Source organism: Gastrolobium bilobum, unplaced genomic scaffold (genome assembly GCF_033153095.1).
Source record: "Gastrolobium bilobum isolate Gb01-03AN ecotype WA unplaced genomic scaffold, APGP_CSIRO_Gbil_v1 utg7201, whole genome shotgun sequence".
Taxonomy (NCBI): domain Eukaryota; kingdom Viridiplantae; phylum Streptophyta; class Magnoliopsida; order Fabales; family Fabaceae; genus Gastrolobium; species Gastrolobium bilobum.
In genome coordinates, this window is record NW_026897562.1 from 216,655 (window position 1) to 234,250 (window position 17,596).

At 37.4% G+C, this 17,596-nt stretch overlaps 1 protein-coding gene across 1 annotated transcript; it reads left to right on the plus strand.

Moving 5' to 3' along the window:
- Window positions 1-11,340: 11,340 nt before the first annotated feature.
- LOC133308075 (protein Dr1 homolog) lies at window positions 11,341-16,165 on the plus strand. Its single transcript, XM_061508665.1, has 6 exons — window positions 11,341-11,532; window positions 11,619-11,682; window positions 12,096-12,185; window positions 12,855-12,949; window positions 14,379-14,447; window positions 15,713-16,165. Exons 2-6 carry the CDS (start codon window positions 11,628-11,630, stop codon window positions 15,869-15,871), a joined length of 468 nt encoding a protein of 155 aa, XP_061364649.1. The 5' UTR covers window positions 11,341-11,532; window positions 11,619-11,627; the 3' UTR covers window positions 15,872-16,165.
- Window positions 16,166-17,596: the final 1,431 nt, after the last annotated feature.

Here is a 17,596-nt window from a genome sequence, read left to right on the forward strand (position 1 = left end):
CTAGGGCATGAACATTGCATATGGATTTAGGAGGAGATTTATTGTCATATTTGTTCATGTCATTTTTGCTTAAGTCTAGTTACATATGAGTTATGTCATTTTGAGGTTTATTTATTATGTTGCATTTGGAGACTTTATGACTCATGATGTAATTTGGATAATTGTAATTATTAAATTTGGATCTTGTGTAATATGAAGCATATGCAATATGATGAAAGGGAAATAGGCCTATTTTAGGATTATGATTATGTGTATGTTTAGAAAATGCATGCAAATGGATCTTGATGAGTGAAATATGTTAATGTTAATAAAGTAAGCAATGTGATATGAATTGAGTAATTTGATATAAAATGTGATGGGTTGTAAGAGCCCCAAGGAATTTTTGGTCCTTGTGTGTGCCACCCAATGATTATTAGGTACAAATTTAAGTCATAGACAAATTTGAGGATTTTTGAAAAAACAAAGGAAACTCTGGCGAATTTTTTAGAACTTGGCAGAATTTAGGCAAACTTTGGGAGAGCATATCTCCCTCCACAAAGGTCCGATAGGAACGTTCCATACGCCGTTTTGAAGCTTGAGATGTCCTCTACATTATGGTAAAATATGGAATTTTTCTGGGTTGGGCGTCGGCCTGTAGAAGGCCGTGAACACAGACTGCCCTGTTGGTCCTTGCACATGTGGCTGTTCTGGACCGAGTTTGGGAAATTTATTCCTGCTTCGTTTCTTGGTCAAATTAGGTGTATGATATATTAAATTGAAGCTTGCGGTGTCTAATTTGTTTTATAAAAATTTGAGAGCAATTGGTTTAGTGTATTTTCCAGAATAATTGATTGAGTGAAGGATGTTTGGAGCTGTTTTGGGGTTGGCTGACAGAATTGCTTGTCCAACTTCAAACGGCGATATCCGGAGAAACGAGAACTTTATGACTCGTGTGATAGCTTCCTAGAAAGGTAATTAAGTCTATAATAACATACTAAAAGGTGAGAGTATTGTCGTATGCGGTTTGTCCGCAGAAAATTAAAGACCGAATCATGTTCGGATAGGTAGAAAACGTAACAGTGAGATTTTAGCAAAGTGGGTTTATGAAAACCCCTTAGTGACTTGAGAGAAGTAATATATGATGTAAAAGTAGTTTAAATAATTATTTCGCAAAGAGTTTACAGTTACGGTCACATCTTTTATTTATTACGCTTTTTATTGTTTTAAATGCTCGCGTAATGAACGGAAAAAGTTTACTCGCATTTTTACAAATGAATTGTTGTGATTGTAATTGCGCTTAATATCATGATTAATGTTAACAATACCGGTGTACAACGGGCCGTTACAACTAGCATATATAAGATATAGAATTAAAGTGCTATAATTTAAAGAGTAAAGGTTGAGAGGAGTGCAAACTCAATTTATCTTTATTTGGTCACCACCATCATGACCTATGTCCAGATTTCTAACCGCTCTACATTTCTTCACTATTGGTTTAGTTTCAGGGGTGCTTGACAATACTTTTCAATCTTCAAGCTTACAAGTGCTTGGAAATCTTACAACAATCTCCAAACTTCACAGGTGTTTGGAAACATTTGCTAGTGGACTCAGCTTCTTGCATAGGGACTTGAATTTTGATTCTTCTCTTGACTTTGATGCTTCACTTGTTAGATTTACAATACTTTGATACTTTGTTGGATTTTCTCTTCTAATATCTTCTTGATTATTGTTCTTGCCTTGTTATCTTCAACACATCATTATTGCTCTTGGTCTTGTTCTCTTTCAATGACTTTTCAATATTATTGCCAATGTAACGTGTCATTTATATTCATGTATGGCTCCATGTGCAACTTTAATCTTTACATGTATTTTATGTTTTTTCCTCTTAATCAATGCTCTTCACTTTTTTGTTATTGTCTCTTTATTATCTTCAAAACATATTTGTTTCTACAACTTCTTCATAATTAAATGAATTTTCTTTATCATCTTTCATCAACAAGGATGAATGGATTTCCAACTTAACAATTAGCTTTTTATAATTCCTTTTACATAACTTGGGGTTAAGATGTGTTGTATGGTTAATCAAGATGAAATAGTTTTTATTTCCACCTTTAAATTTATATCCTTTGTGTTTAATCACCCCAAGGAAAAAATTATTTTCAATCTTTTTCTTCTTGACTATTATGTATCTATAAATGAAATACTCTTTTGATAAGGAGACAAGTTCTTGTATAGAGAAACTTATTGTGCTAGTTCCTATTATACAAGAGCAAGTTATATGTGAACCAATTGAACCAGCTTATGAAGAACTAGTTAATATTCCTCTTCTTAGTGATGACAAAGAGAAAGAAGGTTGGTCAGTTGTGATGATTACTACAATTTTATTAGAGAGTTTGACTATAATATTTAGTGCATGTTAGATCCAAAGAATTAAATGGAGATAATTTCTAATGTCCTATTTAATAAATTGATTAAAGCCATGAATAATGAAATACTCTCTATGAATCATAATGGCTTGTAAGGGCTTTTGGAAGCTCCTAATGGTTTTAGATACGCATGGTGCAAATGGTATTCAAGATCAAGAAAGACTCGAACAGAATGTGGAGAGTTTTAATGCAAGACCAGAGTCTAAATAATTCATTCAAAAGTAGGGTTGAAAGATCATTTTGGCTCTAGTAACATATTATAATCTATAGTTGCGTCACAAGGATGTGGAAATGGACTTTTAGAATGAGAATCTTCAGAATAAGTTTACATACAATAACCAAATGTTTCATAAAGTGACAAGATATATGTAACACCCCGTATATATCCGGTAATGTTATCATACTATCGTATTAAGCTGCGCTTAATTAAAATTGCAGAATATATTTTTCTTTTCAATTATGATGTCATTATCATTACCAACTTGCTTAATTAATCAATTAAATAAAATTCATGTTTGTATGTAAATTGCAAAAGACAACTAACTGAACTACCTCATTAATTAAATAACATAAGTATGAGTCTCTAATCACGGAACTACAAAACGTAGACCGGACCATCTAACAGTTTATACAACTCCAACATCAGTCTTAACAACAACAACATAAGCATATAAGTGCAGAAAACATAAACAGCATCCAAATCCCGTATTCATACAGGTCAGCATAACTAACAGCAATATCATCAACTAAGCTCTGGCCTCCTGCTGCCAGAGGCATCAGTCCCCATACTACCTGAACTTGAAATAAGCATTCTCCAAACGTGGGGTGAGATCTCTAAACAAGAAATCTCAGTAAGACAAGGGGTCCTCAAGGATCTTCCACCCCAAGCTCACTTACATGTGCAATATACGTTCAAAAGCAGTTTATCATCATCAGTTCTAAAATAGTGCAATGCAGCAGATAATCATGTCATGTGTGTCAATTCTATTCTATTGGCCAGAGAAATGCAGGATTTATATACGCCAAATACCCACACATAGTGCAAGACGCCACTTGCATCCACCCCGAATCACCGTCTTGTATGACGCCACATACTCAGGCTTACTGTCAAGATGGAACAACACATGCATATTAAAAGCCATTACACATAAAGCTCAACAACATTTCAAATATCCAAAGCATGTAACACAGCATGCATATAACCATACCCCCATGGGACATGGTGGAACCACAACATGGATAAACAGAGGACACGAAAGCTTACCTTGCAAGCTAACACTCCAAGCCAAGAGTCCAACCAATCCTCAAAGTCCAAACACAGCAGAATCACAATCTGATATGGACTAATAATAAATCAATAAACATGCACTATAAGCATACATCATAAAGACAACGTCTTTCTTACGTTTTACGTCTTAAGGCTTCTCACCAAGCCATAAGCCCTTAATCCATTGATTCTGACTTAGTTAAGTATTTACAGAAGTTCAACTCCATCAAAATAGGGTCCACAAACCCATAGCTCAGTTTTGTATGAACAGTACCTTACTGTTCCTTGAAACTCCAGAATATCCGGATATATGTCGGGGCATATCCGGATATCAATATCCGGATATCTCACAGGCAATATCCGAATATCAATATCCGGATATCCAGATCCCCATATCCGGATATCAATATCCGGATATTTATCGACCAAATATCCGGATATTTCGCGACAGAATGCAGTTTCTGCATTTCGCGAAGATATCCACCAAAGGTCCAACTTTTACCAAATAAAAGCGTTCAAGACTCCATTTTTAGGTCTATACAGGTTCATACACATGTTAGTTACTTGCTTAACCTATTTACATGCAAAGACACCACCTTTAAATCATTTAAACTCATGATCAAGGTTAGGCAACTCACCAAAGCTTCAAACTCAGAAATGGGAGGCTCTTGGAGCTCACAAACAACTCCAAAGGTTCTGACTTGGTCCCAAAACGAAAATGCTCCACCAAAGGTTGGTTCTTTCAACTCAAAGGTCACTACTTGGACCTCCAAATGCCATGACCAAGGCTTCTCAACACCTAAACCTCACAAGGTCAACACCCTCACCAACACACAGTGGCTGGAACTCAGCATGTACACTTACACTCCCCCATCATGCAAGCTCTCACAAGCCCAAGGTACTTTGGAAAAGAAACCAAGAAGAAAGGAAGCTCCTTGGCTCACAACAATGGAGGAAAAGGTGGCAAAGGGTGGCTGGAGATGTTTCAGCAAAAAGAGGCACGTAGGGTGGCAATTCATACCTAGGATCATGTGCCTTTTAAGTATATATAGCCACTTAAGAATAAAATACACAATATTAAATTTAATTGCTATGCTTAGCATTTTAATCTTAAACTCAGGATTCTTAACCTACTCAATTTTACAAGAATTGTCATATTCTTCTTATATTTTTCGGAGCACTTTTCCGGTACGCGCTTTTCATAGCCGGTACCAGTTTCTGGCACTCGTTCTCATTATTTTAACTTGAAACTCGTTTTACAAATCCTACATATTATTCTAGTAATTATCATGCACTTATTATACTTTTCCAGGATACTTTTTCGGTACACATTTATACCGACTAGCAGAATCGATATCTGCACTTTTCGTAAGAAAAGCGACTTTCAGCATTATTACTCACTTACTATAATTATTAGAGCCTCATAATAATTATTAGGGTCAATTATGGAATTATTTCCTAATTTCACATAATTAATTAATTAACTTCCTTAATTAACGGTGCGGGTTCTTACATTCACCCCACATTTTTAGGATTTTGTCCTTAAAATCAGAATATACATGTCTCGGAAATCGGGATACTGCCGGAGAAGCTCGTCCTCTCGCTCCCAGGTACACTCCTCAAGAGTTCTTCCTGACCATTGCACTTTGACCATCGGAATGATCTTGCTCCTCAGCTGCTTCTCGCCAGGATCGAGAATCTTGAGTGGTCTGACGAGAGTTTTCAAGTTCTCCCGAACCTCCACATCATCCGGTTGCACCACGTGCGAAGGATCCGCTACATACTTACGAAGCTGAGATACGTGAAACACGTCGTGGATGTTGGCCAAGTTCGGAGCCTAGGCAACAGGTCTTACTCTACCAAGAATCTGGTATGGCCCAATAAACTGCGGGCTCAGCTTCCTCACTCCGAGTGCCCGTCCAACACCGGTGACAGGTGAAAGTCTCACAAACACGTGCTCACCCTCACTGAACTCCAGTGGTCGATGCTTGACATCGTAGTAACTCTTCTGGTGATTCTGCGCCTGCTTCAGCTTTTCTCTGATCATCTGGATCTGCAGGGTGGTATCTTGGACAAAGTCCAAGCCAAACAACTCACGATCCCCAACCTCAAACCAGCAGGTAGGTGTACGACACCTCCTACCGTAGAGCGCCTCGTAGGGTCCATGCCCAGGCTAGCATGGAAACTGTTGTTGTACGAAGACTCCACCAACGGAAGGTACCTATCCCATGCCGAGCCCTGCTCCAACGTGCAAGCCCGCAACATGTTCTCCAAGGTCTGGATAGTCCGCTCAGTCTGTCCATCAGTCTGAGGGTGATAGGCTGTACTCAATCTCAACTGAGTACCAAAAGCTCCCTGCAGCGCCTCCCAGAACCGAGATGTGAACTTCGGGTCCCTATCACTGATGATACTCTCGGGCACCCCGTGAAACCTCACGATCTCGCAAACATACAGTTTGGCCAACTGCTCAGTAGAGAAGCTCACCTTCACTGGAAGAAAATGGGCAGACTTCGCCAGTCTGTCCACAATGACCCATATCGAGTCACATTCAACCTGAGTCTTCGGCAAACCCACAACGAAGTTCATGGAAATGCTCTCCCATTTCCATTCCGGAATCTCAAGAGGTTGAAGTTTACCAGACGGCTTCTGATGTTTAATCTTCACCTTCTGGCAGATCAAACACTTGGACACATACACAACTATGTCCTTCTTCATTCCTGGCCACCAGAAATTCCTTTTCAAGTCTTGGTACATCTTTGTAGCACCAGGGTGAACAGTAAACTGTCCCTTATGGGCCTCCGCCATAACCTCTTCGGTCAAAGGACCTCGAGGAATCACAACACGCTTCTGAAACAACAGAAGTCCATTCTCATTCCAAGGCACACCGTCTTGGTTCTTCACGTAGTCCAGGCATTCTCTCTGCACTTGTGCCTATTGGATCTTCTCCATGAGCTCATTCATGACTCTCACAGTCTCCATCTCGAGAAGTGCACCCCCAACAAGGAGGTCACCGACAAAACTCGAAGTTTCACTATGACATCAAAAATGTCATTCAATTCTCTGGGATCACCAGTCACTCTCTCAAAAGAGGTGACCTAACCCCACAGCTCAAAAATTCACACAAAACTCGAGTGAGTTTGGTCGTATTCCATGACTCTAACATCGACTAGTCTTACAATTTGATAAATCATTATTTTCAAAGTAACTTCATATTCATGTTCATTGTACGAAAGCATAATCATGTTCATTTTAACCAACACATGTCATTTAGCATATTCATTCGCATAATAACGTACCTTAGTTCACGTACACCTGCAAAATTTTCAATCTTAGTAACATAATAGTTCGAATACTATAAACACAATATACCTCAATCTCCATGGCATCTGCAAAATCGAAACTCAATGAAAAGTGAAATGATATTGATACATTACAACAATCTATCGTACTCATTTCATGCTTAACACTACCCATGGTGTTAACATGCCAACTACTTATGAAGCATATCAATAATGAACATAAGAACCTAGAGTCATGGAGACCACTCAACCCTCAAGCTAATTGTACATGCACTGCCTAGTATATACAAGAACGCGCGTGGCCTTGCCACAAATTCCAAGTGTTACGCACTTAGTTTCCTAAAGAGAATTTCACATCCTCCAACAGAGCACCATCACGCTTAGTAATGGCGTAAGGCATCTTGCCTCAAAACAACATGACCGGTGCTTCCCATGGAGACATGCTCGGCCGGAAGAAGTCTTTCGTCGAAAGACCCTCAGAACGCTACTTCAACTCAGCCAACCCTGGTGGCGGCATCCGGTCTGGAGCTAATAACAAGGCCCCACACCAGACAACAATTCAATGGAGAATGTTATCTCCCACTGTGGCGGACACTCAGGAATCTCCTCAGGAAGCACCTCGAGGAATTCCTTCACCACAGGAACGCCAGTGAGATCCTCTTGTGTCCCATTCACCAAACCTCCCAACATGACATAATCAATGTCCCTGCTCACAAGGCCCTCCTAGCCCGTAGCAATAAAAGGCGAGGAACTGGCTGTGGAATCACACGGAGACATCACCACTCGCTAGGCACAGCAATCGATCAATCAATCAACTATTGGACAATCCATCCACGCCAAGGATGATTTCCAAATTAGCCATCGGCAACTCTATCAGATCTACCGAGAAGTCATGGCCCTCCCACTGAAACACGACATCTCGATGTACAGTGGTAGCATCACACTTTTCTCCGGTGGCGGTAGTCACCCGCAACGGTGGAGAAAACACAAACATGGGCAACTTAAGCCCCAAAGCAATCGGGGTCGCAACAAACGAATGCGTAGCCACGGAATCAAACAATACATCAACAGATGAATCACCAAAAGACACAGTACCTCTAACAAGGTTCGGAGCGCGGTCCGACTGCTGCTTATCCAAGGTGTACACACGCCCAACAGAAGGTGGCACCACAGATGCCGAAGTAGAAGCCATCGGAACCATCTGCAAAGGAACTGCCTGAACAGCTGCAGCTCTCATTGTCAACGACGGACAATCTCTAGAAAAGTGGCCCTCCTGGCCACAGCGAAAGCAGATCAATTGACCGTTAGCACAACGTCCTACATGCTCCTTTCCGCACCCCGCACATCTCGGAGTGGAAGGAGGCCTAGCAAAGCTCCCCTGCTGTGAAGCAGTCCTCTTGAATTGACCAGGCGCCTGCCTAGTCGCCAACTGTTTACCTTTGCCCTTCCCAACAAACTTCCCGTCCTTCCAGGAAGTAGGAGCAGGAGTGGAACTAACAGTCCCCTTGGTCTCATCGACCTTGGCCCTCTTGGCCTTGCTCGCAATGCAGACATCCTCAATGTCCTTACACTGCTGAACCAGTGTACCAAAATCCCTGGTGTAAGAACCTGAGCGCTGACGAGGGCGGGCAGTGATCGCCGGTGAGAAAGGGCATGGACAAGAAGCGGCTCTGACAGGCTTCCAGCGGGGGGTTACATGCATGAATGAATCGAATCGACACCCGAAAGAAAGAGATTTCAAAAACTGTGTAGGTATGAGACTGCACAGTTTGGGATAGCTTATAAGAATTAATTGGTACTACCTATACTAACAAGATGCATCTGCTTTTCGGTAGCCCGGATCGGAAGAGCTCCACAGTTAAGCGTGCTTGACTTGGGGCAATTCTGGGATGGGTGACCTCTTGGGAAGTTTTCTCGGGAAGTGTGCGAGTGAGGAAAAAACACACTGAAAAGTCTCGTGTTAGTATGTGGGGATAGTCATTGATTCTTGAAGCGGTCGGGCGTTACAAGTGGTATCAGAGCGGGGCCTTTCATCCAGTACGATGAGGTTCGAGGACGAACCAGGCGGAAGCTGGTGGGCATCTAACATCCCGAGCGCTGACGAGGACGGGGAGTGATCGCCGGTGCGAAAGGGCATGGACAAGGAGCGGCTCTGACAGGCTTCCAGCGGGTGGTTACATGCATGAATGAATCGAATCGACACCCGAAAGAAAGAGATTTCAAAAACTGTGTAGGTATGAGACTGCACAGTTTGAGATAGCTTATAAGAATTAATTGGTACTACCTATACTAACAAGATGCATCTGCTTTTCGGTAGCCCGGATCTGAAGAACTCTACAGTTAAGCGTGCTTGACTTGGAGCAATTCTGGGATGGGTGACCTCCTGGGAAGTTTTCCCGGGAAGTGTGCGAGTGAGGAAAAAACACACTGAAAAGTCTCGTGTTAGTATGTGGGGATAGTCATTGATTCTTGAAGCGGCCGGGTGTTACAATATACTTAGTTTGTAAATTGAAGAAATCAATATATGGCTTAAACTAGTTTTCTAGGGAATGGTGATTTGATAAGATCATTACTTTGATTAGCTTTGCGAAAAATAAGATAAATCATTATATTTAGCTCAAAATATTTGAGAGTAAATTTATTATTCTTGTTCTTTACCTAGATGGCATCTTATTTGCTAGTGATAGATACTATACACTTCTTGATATCAGTATGTTGCAAGCTTCTTTTGCATAATTTGGGATTGATCCCAAAAGGCTTATATTAAAATGATCCAATATGAGAAATTATAAACATAGTGATGTTACTATTGTTAAAGGGAATAAATGATGTTACTATTGTTAAAGGAAATAAATTAAATGATGTTACTATTGTTAAAGGAAATAAATTATACGAGTGTCATTTTCCTAATAATAAAAGAGCTCCATGAGAAATGTTTCATTGTGTGAGTGTAGTGTAGGGGTGGCAATTCAAGTTGGCTAGTCATATTTCGTTCAACACAAATTTAACATGAACAAAAATCCTCTCGGGCATAACACGATATAAATAGTAATTCGTGTCAAAACCCTAAACACCAACATAACTTATTTATTATATGGGTTGCATGATATAGCACGAATAAACTGTCAATTTTACTTTCGAATAAAAATTAAATAAATAACATCTAATTAATAAATAAAATTAGGTATAAGTGGAAGTGTATATGTAATTACATAACTTGTTTAATTTAAATGGCTCAATTATAAATATGACACGATTTATTTTGTGTTGGTTTTTGGTTAATAAGAAAATGACACCTATACATTAACCAGCAATTTATGTTATAGTTAAGGCCTATTAGCGTGCTGGGGTGAAAATTACAGTACTCATATACACCGGAGCTGATTTGTCTTTTATTCTTAGGGTTTAATATTTTTGCTTTGTTGCATAAATTGTTCTTTTGCTACACTCACATAAAAGTGAGTAAGTCCCATTGTATATAAAGAATAGAAAAAAAATTAGTGAAACCTACTTACTTTTATATGAGCGTGGCATTTTTTCTTCTTCATTTTCCCCTTATTATTAATGTAGTAGAGGAACCCAAATCCAACCTCTATCATATTTGTATTCAAACCAATGTTATAAAAATCAGACCAACACGGTCTGGTCGACCCAAAAATCGATGTACCGATCTTATAACTGGTCCGGTTTTCTAATTGGACCGGCCATGTAATGGAATCGATGCAACGCGATGCGACTTGGTCGATTTTTCTAAAAGCCGATGACCTAGCCCGATTCATAATTAAAAAAAACTAGTTTGTTCTCTTCAATTGATGCTTTTGTTTACTCTCACACATAAATGATTTATTTTTTTTAAAATATTTGAGTAATGTGTTGTTTATTGAGTTACATAAGTTATGTACCTACAACATTAATTATTATCTTAGTTATGCAATATGCAACGAATTTTGATTTGATTTATTGTTGGAGATGTCGTCTACTGAATCTGAAGCACCAATATCACAAATATTATATATTATTTTTTATATTAAAATATTTGAAATTAATATCATTTTCTTCCAAGTATTTGAGTATATTTAAATTTTTTATATAAATCATAAATTTATATATATTTACCGAATTATTCGATTAAACTAATTATTCATTGATTAAACGAGTAATTACCATGTCAATAGCCAAGCCGAATTTAATAATATTGACTCAAATTATATTTTCCGTAATATAAAAAAAAATTATATTTTCCGTAAACAAACACTCTATTATGTTAGTACGAAGTTGACAAAAGTAGTTACGTGACAATAGAAAGTTTGTTCCATGGGCCTGAAATGAAGGGGCGACGCGCACGATGAGCGCGTGCGGGAAGTTGACAGGGTTGCCCTAAGCGAGGGCATGACGGAAGCAAGAACTTGATCTCGTTCTTATCCATCCACTGGAATGTAAAGCAGCACCATGTCCCTTCTTTCATAAATATACAAACATCAACCATGTTCATGTTCTTGTCCATGTCCATGTCCTCGCTCATCTTTATTCATCTCGGATCTTCAATCAGTTGACTCAATCGGTGAGTTCTCTCTCTTTCTCGCTCGCTCTCTTCTCAGATCTGCTATAACTAATTGCCTTCTATTCCCCTCATTCGTTGGTTTTCAGTTCAAAAGGATGGAGCCCATGGACATCGTGGGGAAAACAAAGGAAGACGCTTCGCTTCCTAAAGGTTACTCATTATTATTATTATTATCGGTGAATTTGATTGCTTGTCCGTTATGATTGAACTCTCTTTTCAACCCTCCGTGAATTTCTTTTAATTTCTACATTCTTTTTATGAATCGGCAACGAGGTTTTTTGTCATTTTTTTTTTTTTTTGAGTTTTTCAGATGCATTTTTATGTTTTTTTTTCTAGAATATTATTTTATTTTTATTTTTATTTTTATTTTTTTTTAAAAAAAGAAAAAGTGTAACGGGGGAGTGAAATAAAGAAAATGGCTCACGGTCACTGTTATTCTACTGCGTGGATTTTGAATTGAGAAAATGTTGCGAAATATGGTTTGCTAGTGGTATGGTTTCTTGTTTAATTGGTTTTGATGGCGTTATACTGAAACCAAATACTTGATGATGATTTCTTGCCAGCAACAATGACGAAAATTATTAAAGAGATGTTGCCCCCTGACGTGCGTGTTGCAAGAGACGCTCAGGATTTGTTGATTGAGTGTTGTGTAGGTAAGGATTTTGAAACCTTTTGTGATTTTCATTGCCAATTTCTTTTGTTTGATTTATTGCTTGACTACTTTCTTTTAGTTCAAATGCTTTTTTATGTTCCTCATTTCATTTTCTTTTGCCTTTTTCTCTCCTTAAGTTTAATGGTCGCTTAACCTTGGTTTGTTTGGCTGCCTTTTGCATGAATCAATATTTTTTTGTCTCCTGTGCTAAATGGTACCTATATCTAATATCTCAGTGGCACAGGAATGGATGAGCACACTATTCTGTTATTTCTGACGATAGTCAAGATTTTGTTATGGATTATAATTATATGATATTCATCATATTTGTTTACCTTTTCTCTTAGGCTTCTTAATATGTTAATAACAAACTAGTCTAGGTTAAAATAAGACAAAGGATGACCCAACTAGATCTTATCATCTTGCCTGTAAATGGCACAGATGTAAAGTTAAATAATATCTTCTGCGGTAAACACTTTTTTAAATCATATTTTATTTTTATATCTAAGTTTGTGATGATCACATTGTTTGCTTGTATATTTCTCTATAGTATGGGCATGCAAAATATGCGTTGCATTGGAATTAATTCTTTTGGCTGATTCCTGCTTTATATTCGGAGTTTGCTCTTCTAACTTAATAAGACTTTGTTGGTTGATCTATATCATTGTAGAGTTTATAAACCTTGTGTCATCAGAGTCCAATGAAGTCTGTAGCAGAGAGGAAAGAAGGACGATTGCACCTGAGCACGTATTGAAGGCTTTAGGGGTATTTCATCAAATGATCAAACGATTGTATCACTAAAGTTTTCATGTAGATTCTTTCCAGTTTGTTTTAAATTGTTTATGTTGCCTCTCCTTTGAAGTGTTGCATTTCATTTTTTATTTTGTATTTTCATTGTGTTATATGCATGAATATGTATCTTTGTGACTGTCAAGTGACTTTTATTCTCGATTTTTCTTTGAGTTGTAGTTTGATTGACAACTCTAGCACAGTTGCAGATTATAATAGCGTGATTTGGTTCCCCTTACCATATAATATGTCTAAGTCCCATGAACATATGGGTAATATAATTTATTTTCATAGTATTTGCAATTTTAGATGGTTGGTGTGTAGCTGTTGGAGGCAGCACATGGTTATACATTTTTATAGATGCTGTATAGATTTACAATGTATGTAGCACCATGCAATTTTATCTTTGCATGGTGGTACGTTTGGCAATCTTGCCAGTTGAAAACCGGTTTTTGCATACAAACCGGTATGAAACCGGTCCTGTTTTTCTGGTTGAACTGGTTTTTGAAATTTTATTTAAAATGTTTAAATTGTTGTGCACTGCTGGGGGATCAAACTTGATACCTGATGTTGGAGACCTGCCACATTTATGATTTACAACTAAGCCAATGTTATTTTGCTGGTCATAGTGCATTCATTGTTATATTTATTAGATACTCTTACTATATAAATTTAGTTTAATTGGTTCAACTAGTGACCTGTTGACCAGTACGCTGATCGAGTCAATAACCAAGTTTAATAGCACCAGTTTAAGGAATATGCTTTTACAGGATTTAGATTAATTATTTATTGTAACAATCCCATCTTTCCTATCTTTATGTGTAAGAAGGTATTTTTGCATAATAATCAAAATTGAAACAATAGTGAATGCATTCCATAATCTTATCTGCACTGAGACTTAAATACTGCTTTCTATATTGTGAAATGAAATTCTCTTAGAATTACCTCATTTGACTGTCCTCTGTTGCTTTCTCTTTTACCTGTTTGTCCTTGATGTTGTTCTCTGCTTCCCACTTCCCAGACATTGAAATGTGTGAACTCATAGATAGTCAGTCCCTCATCCTGAAGGCAAAGTTGTTGATGGCCTTCTGTTACAACAAACTATGGTTTCTTGCAAACAGTTGATAATTGATTTCGGCTTATGTTTCTTTGTTACTATATATATGTATGATTTTTGTTTTTTTTTTTCTTTTCAAGATTGTGTTTGGAATTGTGTAAATAAAAATTTCAGTTTTCAAATGATTTCTTTTTAATTCCCAAGTTAAAGTCTTCCAAACACAGCATAATTCTGTTTCCTATTGGTATAAGCATTCATGGGAGTGATATTGTCAAGATGGGGGAATTGAATATTTTTAAGCATGCCTTGTATGACATGTATTTATTGATTTGCACATTGTTTTATCAGGTACTTGGATTTGGCGAGTACATTGAGGAAGTTTATGCAGCATATGAACAGCACAAACTGGAGACAGTGGTAACTGTTTAATGTTAATGGTACATGTGCATGTTGGATTGCTAGAGTGATATAATACAACTTAACAGAATTGCTTTCTTATAATCATCCTCCATTTGTTTATCGTTGAACAATATTATTATAAAAAGGAGAAATGTGATCGACCTATTCTTTGGCAGAGTTTTTCTAACACATTCTTTACTAAATAATCTGGGTCTACTCTCCATTTAGTGGGACTTACGTGAAATTCACATGATAATAGAGTTGTGTTAGAAGGAGTGTAATGCTAGCATTCCTCTATAAAAAAATCATGAAAATTTTAAGAGCACCAATGGTGAACTTTGTTTTCTTTTTGTGCTTTTATCTGATCATCTTTGAACCATACTAGTGGAAGCTGAATTTCTGTTTTCAAATTGGATGTCTGACTAAGGGTGATCAGTCTTAAGGGAGCACCTGAAGGCCTAATTGATGGTCCTCTACAGAAGCCCCAAGCTGGTCAGGGTTCCCTTCTGACCCTGCTGTTAGCTAATTAGACTGACCCATGAAATGTTAATATGGTATACTCTAGGCATATGCATTGGATAGATCTTAATGGGCTGATAACTTGACTATGTTCTCTACCCCTCTCCTTTACACTGTTTATAGTTTGCTTTTTTAGAGCATGGCCTGTGCTGTTTCACTGTGCCTGTCCAGGTTCCCATATAATTGTAGTGGGACCCACTAAAATGGTATTCTATAGACAAATACACCGAAAGTTTTCAATGGGCCAATAACCTGACTATCATCAGACTATGCTCCGCTCCTCTCCTCTCCTCTCCATTGGGTGTATTAAGTCTGTTGTTTGAGAGCACAGCCTATGCTTTCTTTGGCGGGTGAAATCAAAATCTCCTATGATTTATCAACCTCTAGTAATCTGTGTTATCCTTCTATGCTTTTGGAGTTGTTAGATATTCCATTTAACGTTTAAGTAAATAACTTAGTGTTCTGTGATTTGTGATGTAAGAGTGATGGTTGTGATCCGGCTAAGTGATGGTCCATCTTGATATTGAGTTGATGAATGTCTGGTTTTTTATTTTTTGGGTATAGGTCGGGATTTTATTTTTCCAATACTCGTTGTGGCCATTGAGAGCCATGAGCCCATAGTAAACGGAAGGAAAAAGGAGGGACATGTTTTGTTCAACAGTTAAACTGGAAAAGTGATATTTGAACAAGTTAATTACTATCATTTGTCATTGACTTCGGCAAACTAAAACTATTTTCTGATTGATTTTGTTACCTTTCAACAGGACACTTTAAAAGGTGCCAAGTGGAGCAACAGAGCTGAGATGACTGAGGAAGAAGCATTGGCTGAGCAGCAGAGGATGTTTGCAGAGGCACGTGCTAGAATGAATGGAGAGGCCATTGCTTCCAAGCAGCCAGATGCTGACCAAACTTTAGAGAGCTAACTTTAGGACATTTATTTCCTTGAAGCATAGGCAAGCATCTCTCACTCTTCCCTGTGTGTTTATTTAGCTCGATTTTGCACAAAACCCATTCACTAGCGTGCTGGCCTATGTGGATGTGCTCGCCATTTGTGTTCTTTAGCAATTCATGTTTGTAAGTTAATGTAATTAATGGACTTCGTCTAAACCCTCTTATATTTAGAATTACATGTAAATTATTTCATTTACCTGTTGTATCTTCTACACTAACAGCTCTTGGCTTAATTTTAACAATAGTGACTATATTAGATTGTAACAATCTATAAAAATCCATTATAATTATAATAAGGGATATATTTTTCTTATGTTATAGGAAAAAAACTATCTCATGTTGTAGAAATAAAAGTATAAGTGGGACCCACAGATAAGAGGAGAGAGAAAAAAGAATGGTGGGACCCAACTTTTTTTTTGTGTGTGTAGGAGAGTTGTTTATCTCATGTAAAATAAGATAAACATAACCCTTATAATAATATGTAAAAGCCGTTGTTTTCATATTATAATCTAGGGAAAAACTCTTATGTTGTAGGAGAATGTTTTTCTCTCCTACACATATATTGATTTTCGTGTTACTTTATCTTTTTTTTTTCTTTTTCTATAAGTGGGTGGGTCCCACACATGATTGTCTCTATAGTATGAGAGAACTTATCTCTTATTACATGAGATTAATAAAGTCTTATAATCTATTTTGAATGTCTTTCAGTCTAGTGGCCTAGGAAATTTTCAAACTTGCGTCAGTTATATTTGATTCATGTATTGTTATTGTGAATGAATTTGTAGTAGCAATCTCTAATCTCTGCTATAACTAGTTTGTTGAGAATTTAAACACAACGATGCTCTGTTTAATTCTCGTATATTGATTAATGTGGGAAATCTTAAAGATGCGGTTAAAGGAGGCATATCCCTGCATAACCCATACCCAAATATGGAAAATTTTCCGTAGATGATGTACTGATATCCGTTTCATGTCTTAATGTTTTTCCCTACCCAGTCAACTGAACAATCTTTAGGGTAAACAACCATTTTAATGCATTTTTAAGAAAAATAAATTCTAAATAATTCAATCTTCAAATATACTGTCAATGTATTATAGTAAGTCCTGCATTCGACTCATATGGGACTAGTCCTGCACGCTTCCATGTTGAAATGTCATGTGTCGCATGCAATAGAGCCGAAGGTTTATTTTGAACACAAATCAATTACTATTTAATTATGTATAATTTAATAAGGCAGATCATCTATGCTTCTCACGCAGAACTATTGTAAAATTAACCATGGTCTTAATTATTTTTTTCAAATACATTGCATCTGGAAGTCTCACATGGTTAAAGTGTGAGACTATTTCCGCATGATCAGAATGCAAGACAAGTGCATTAGTTTGGTAATATTGTTCCGAAACTGAATTGATTAGGTAATTAATTTTTTAATCAGCATTTAAAGAGTCAATCACCCAAAAATCTGGTGCTAAGCCCCCCTCGAGGTTTACTTCGATATTAGAGGGTGTTTGGTTGAGGAGAAATTTTTTGAATGCTAGTAAAATGTAATTGATAGGGAAATTGTTAGAAAGTGAGTTAGATAGGAAAATTAAAAAAAAAATTATTTGGTAGGCTGAAATATTGCTGAAAAAATTGAGTTAAGTTTACTGAGTCTATGTTTGGTTAAAAGTAAAATATTGATAGGGAAATAGGTTGA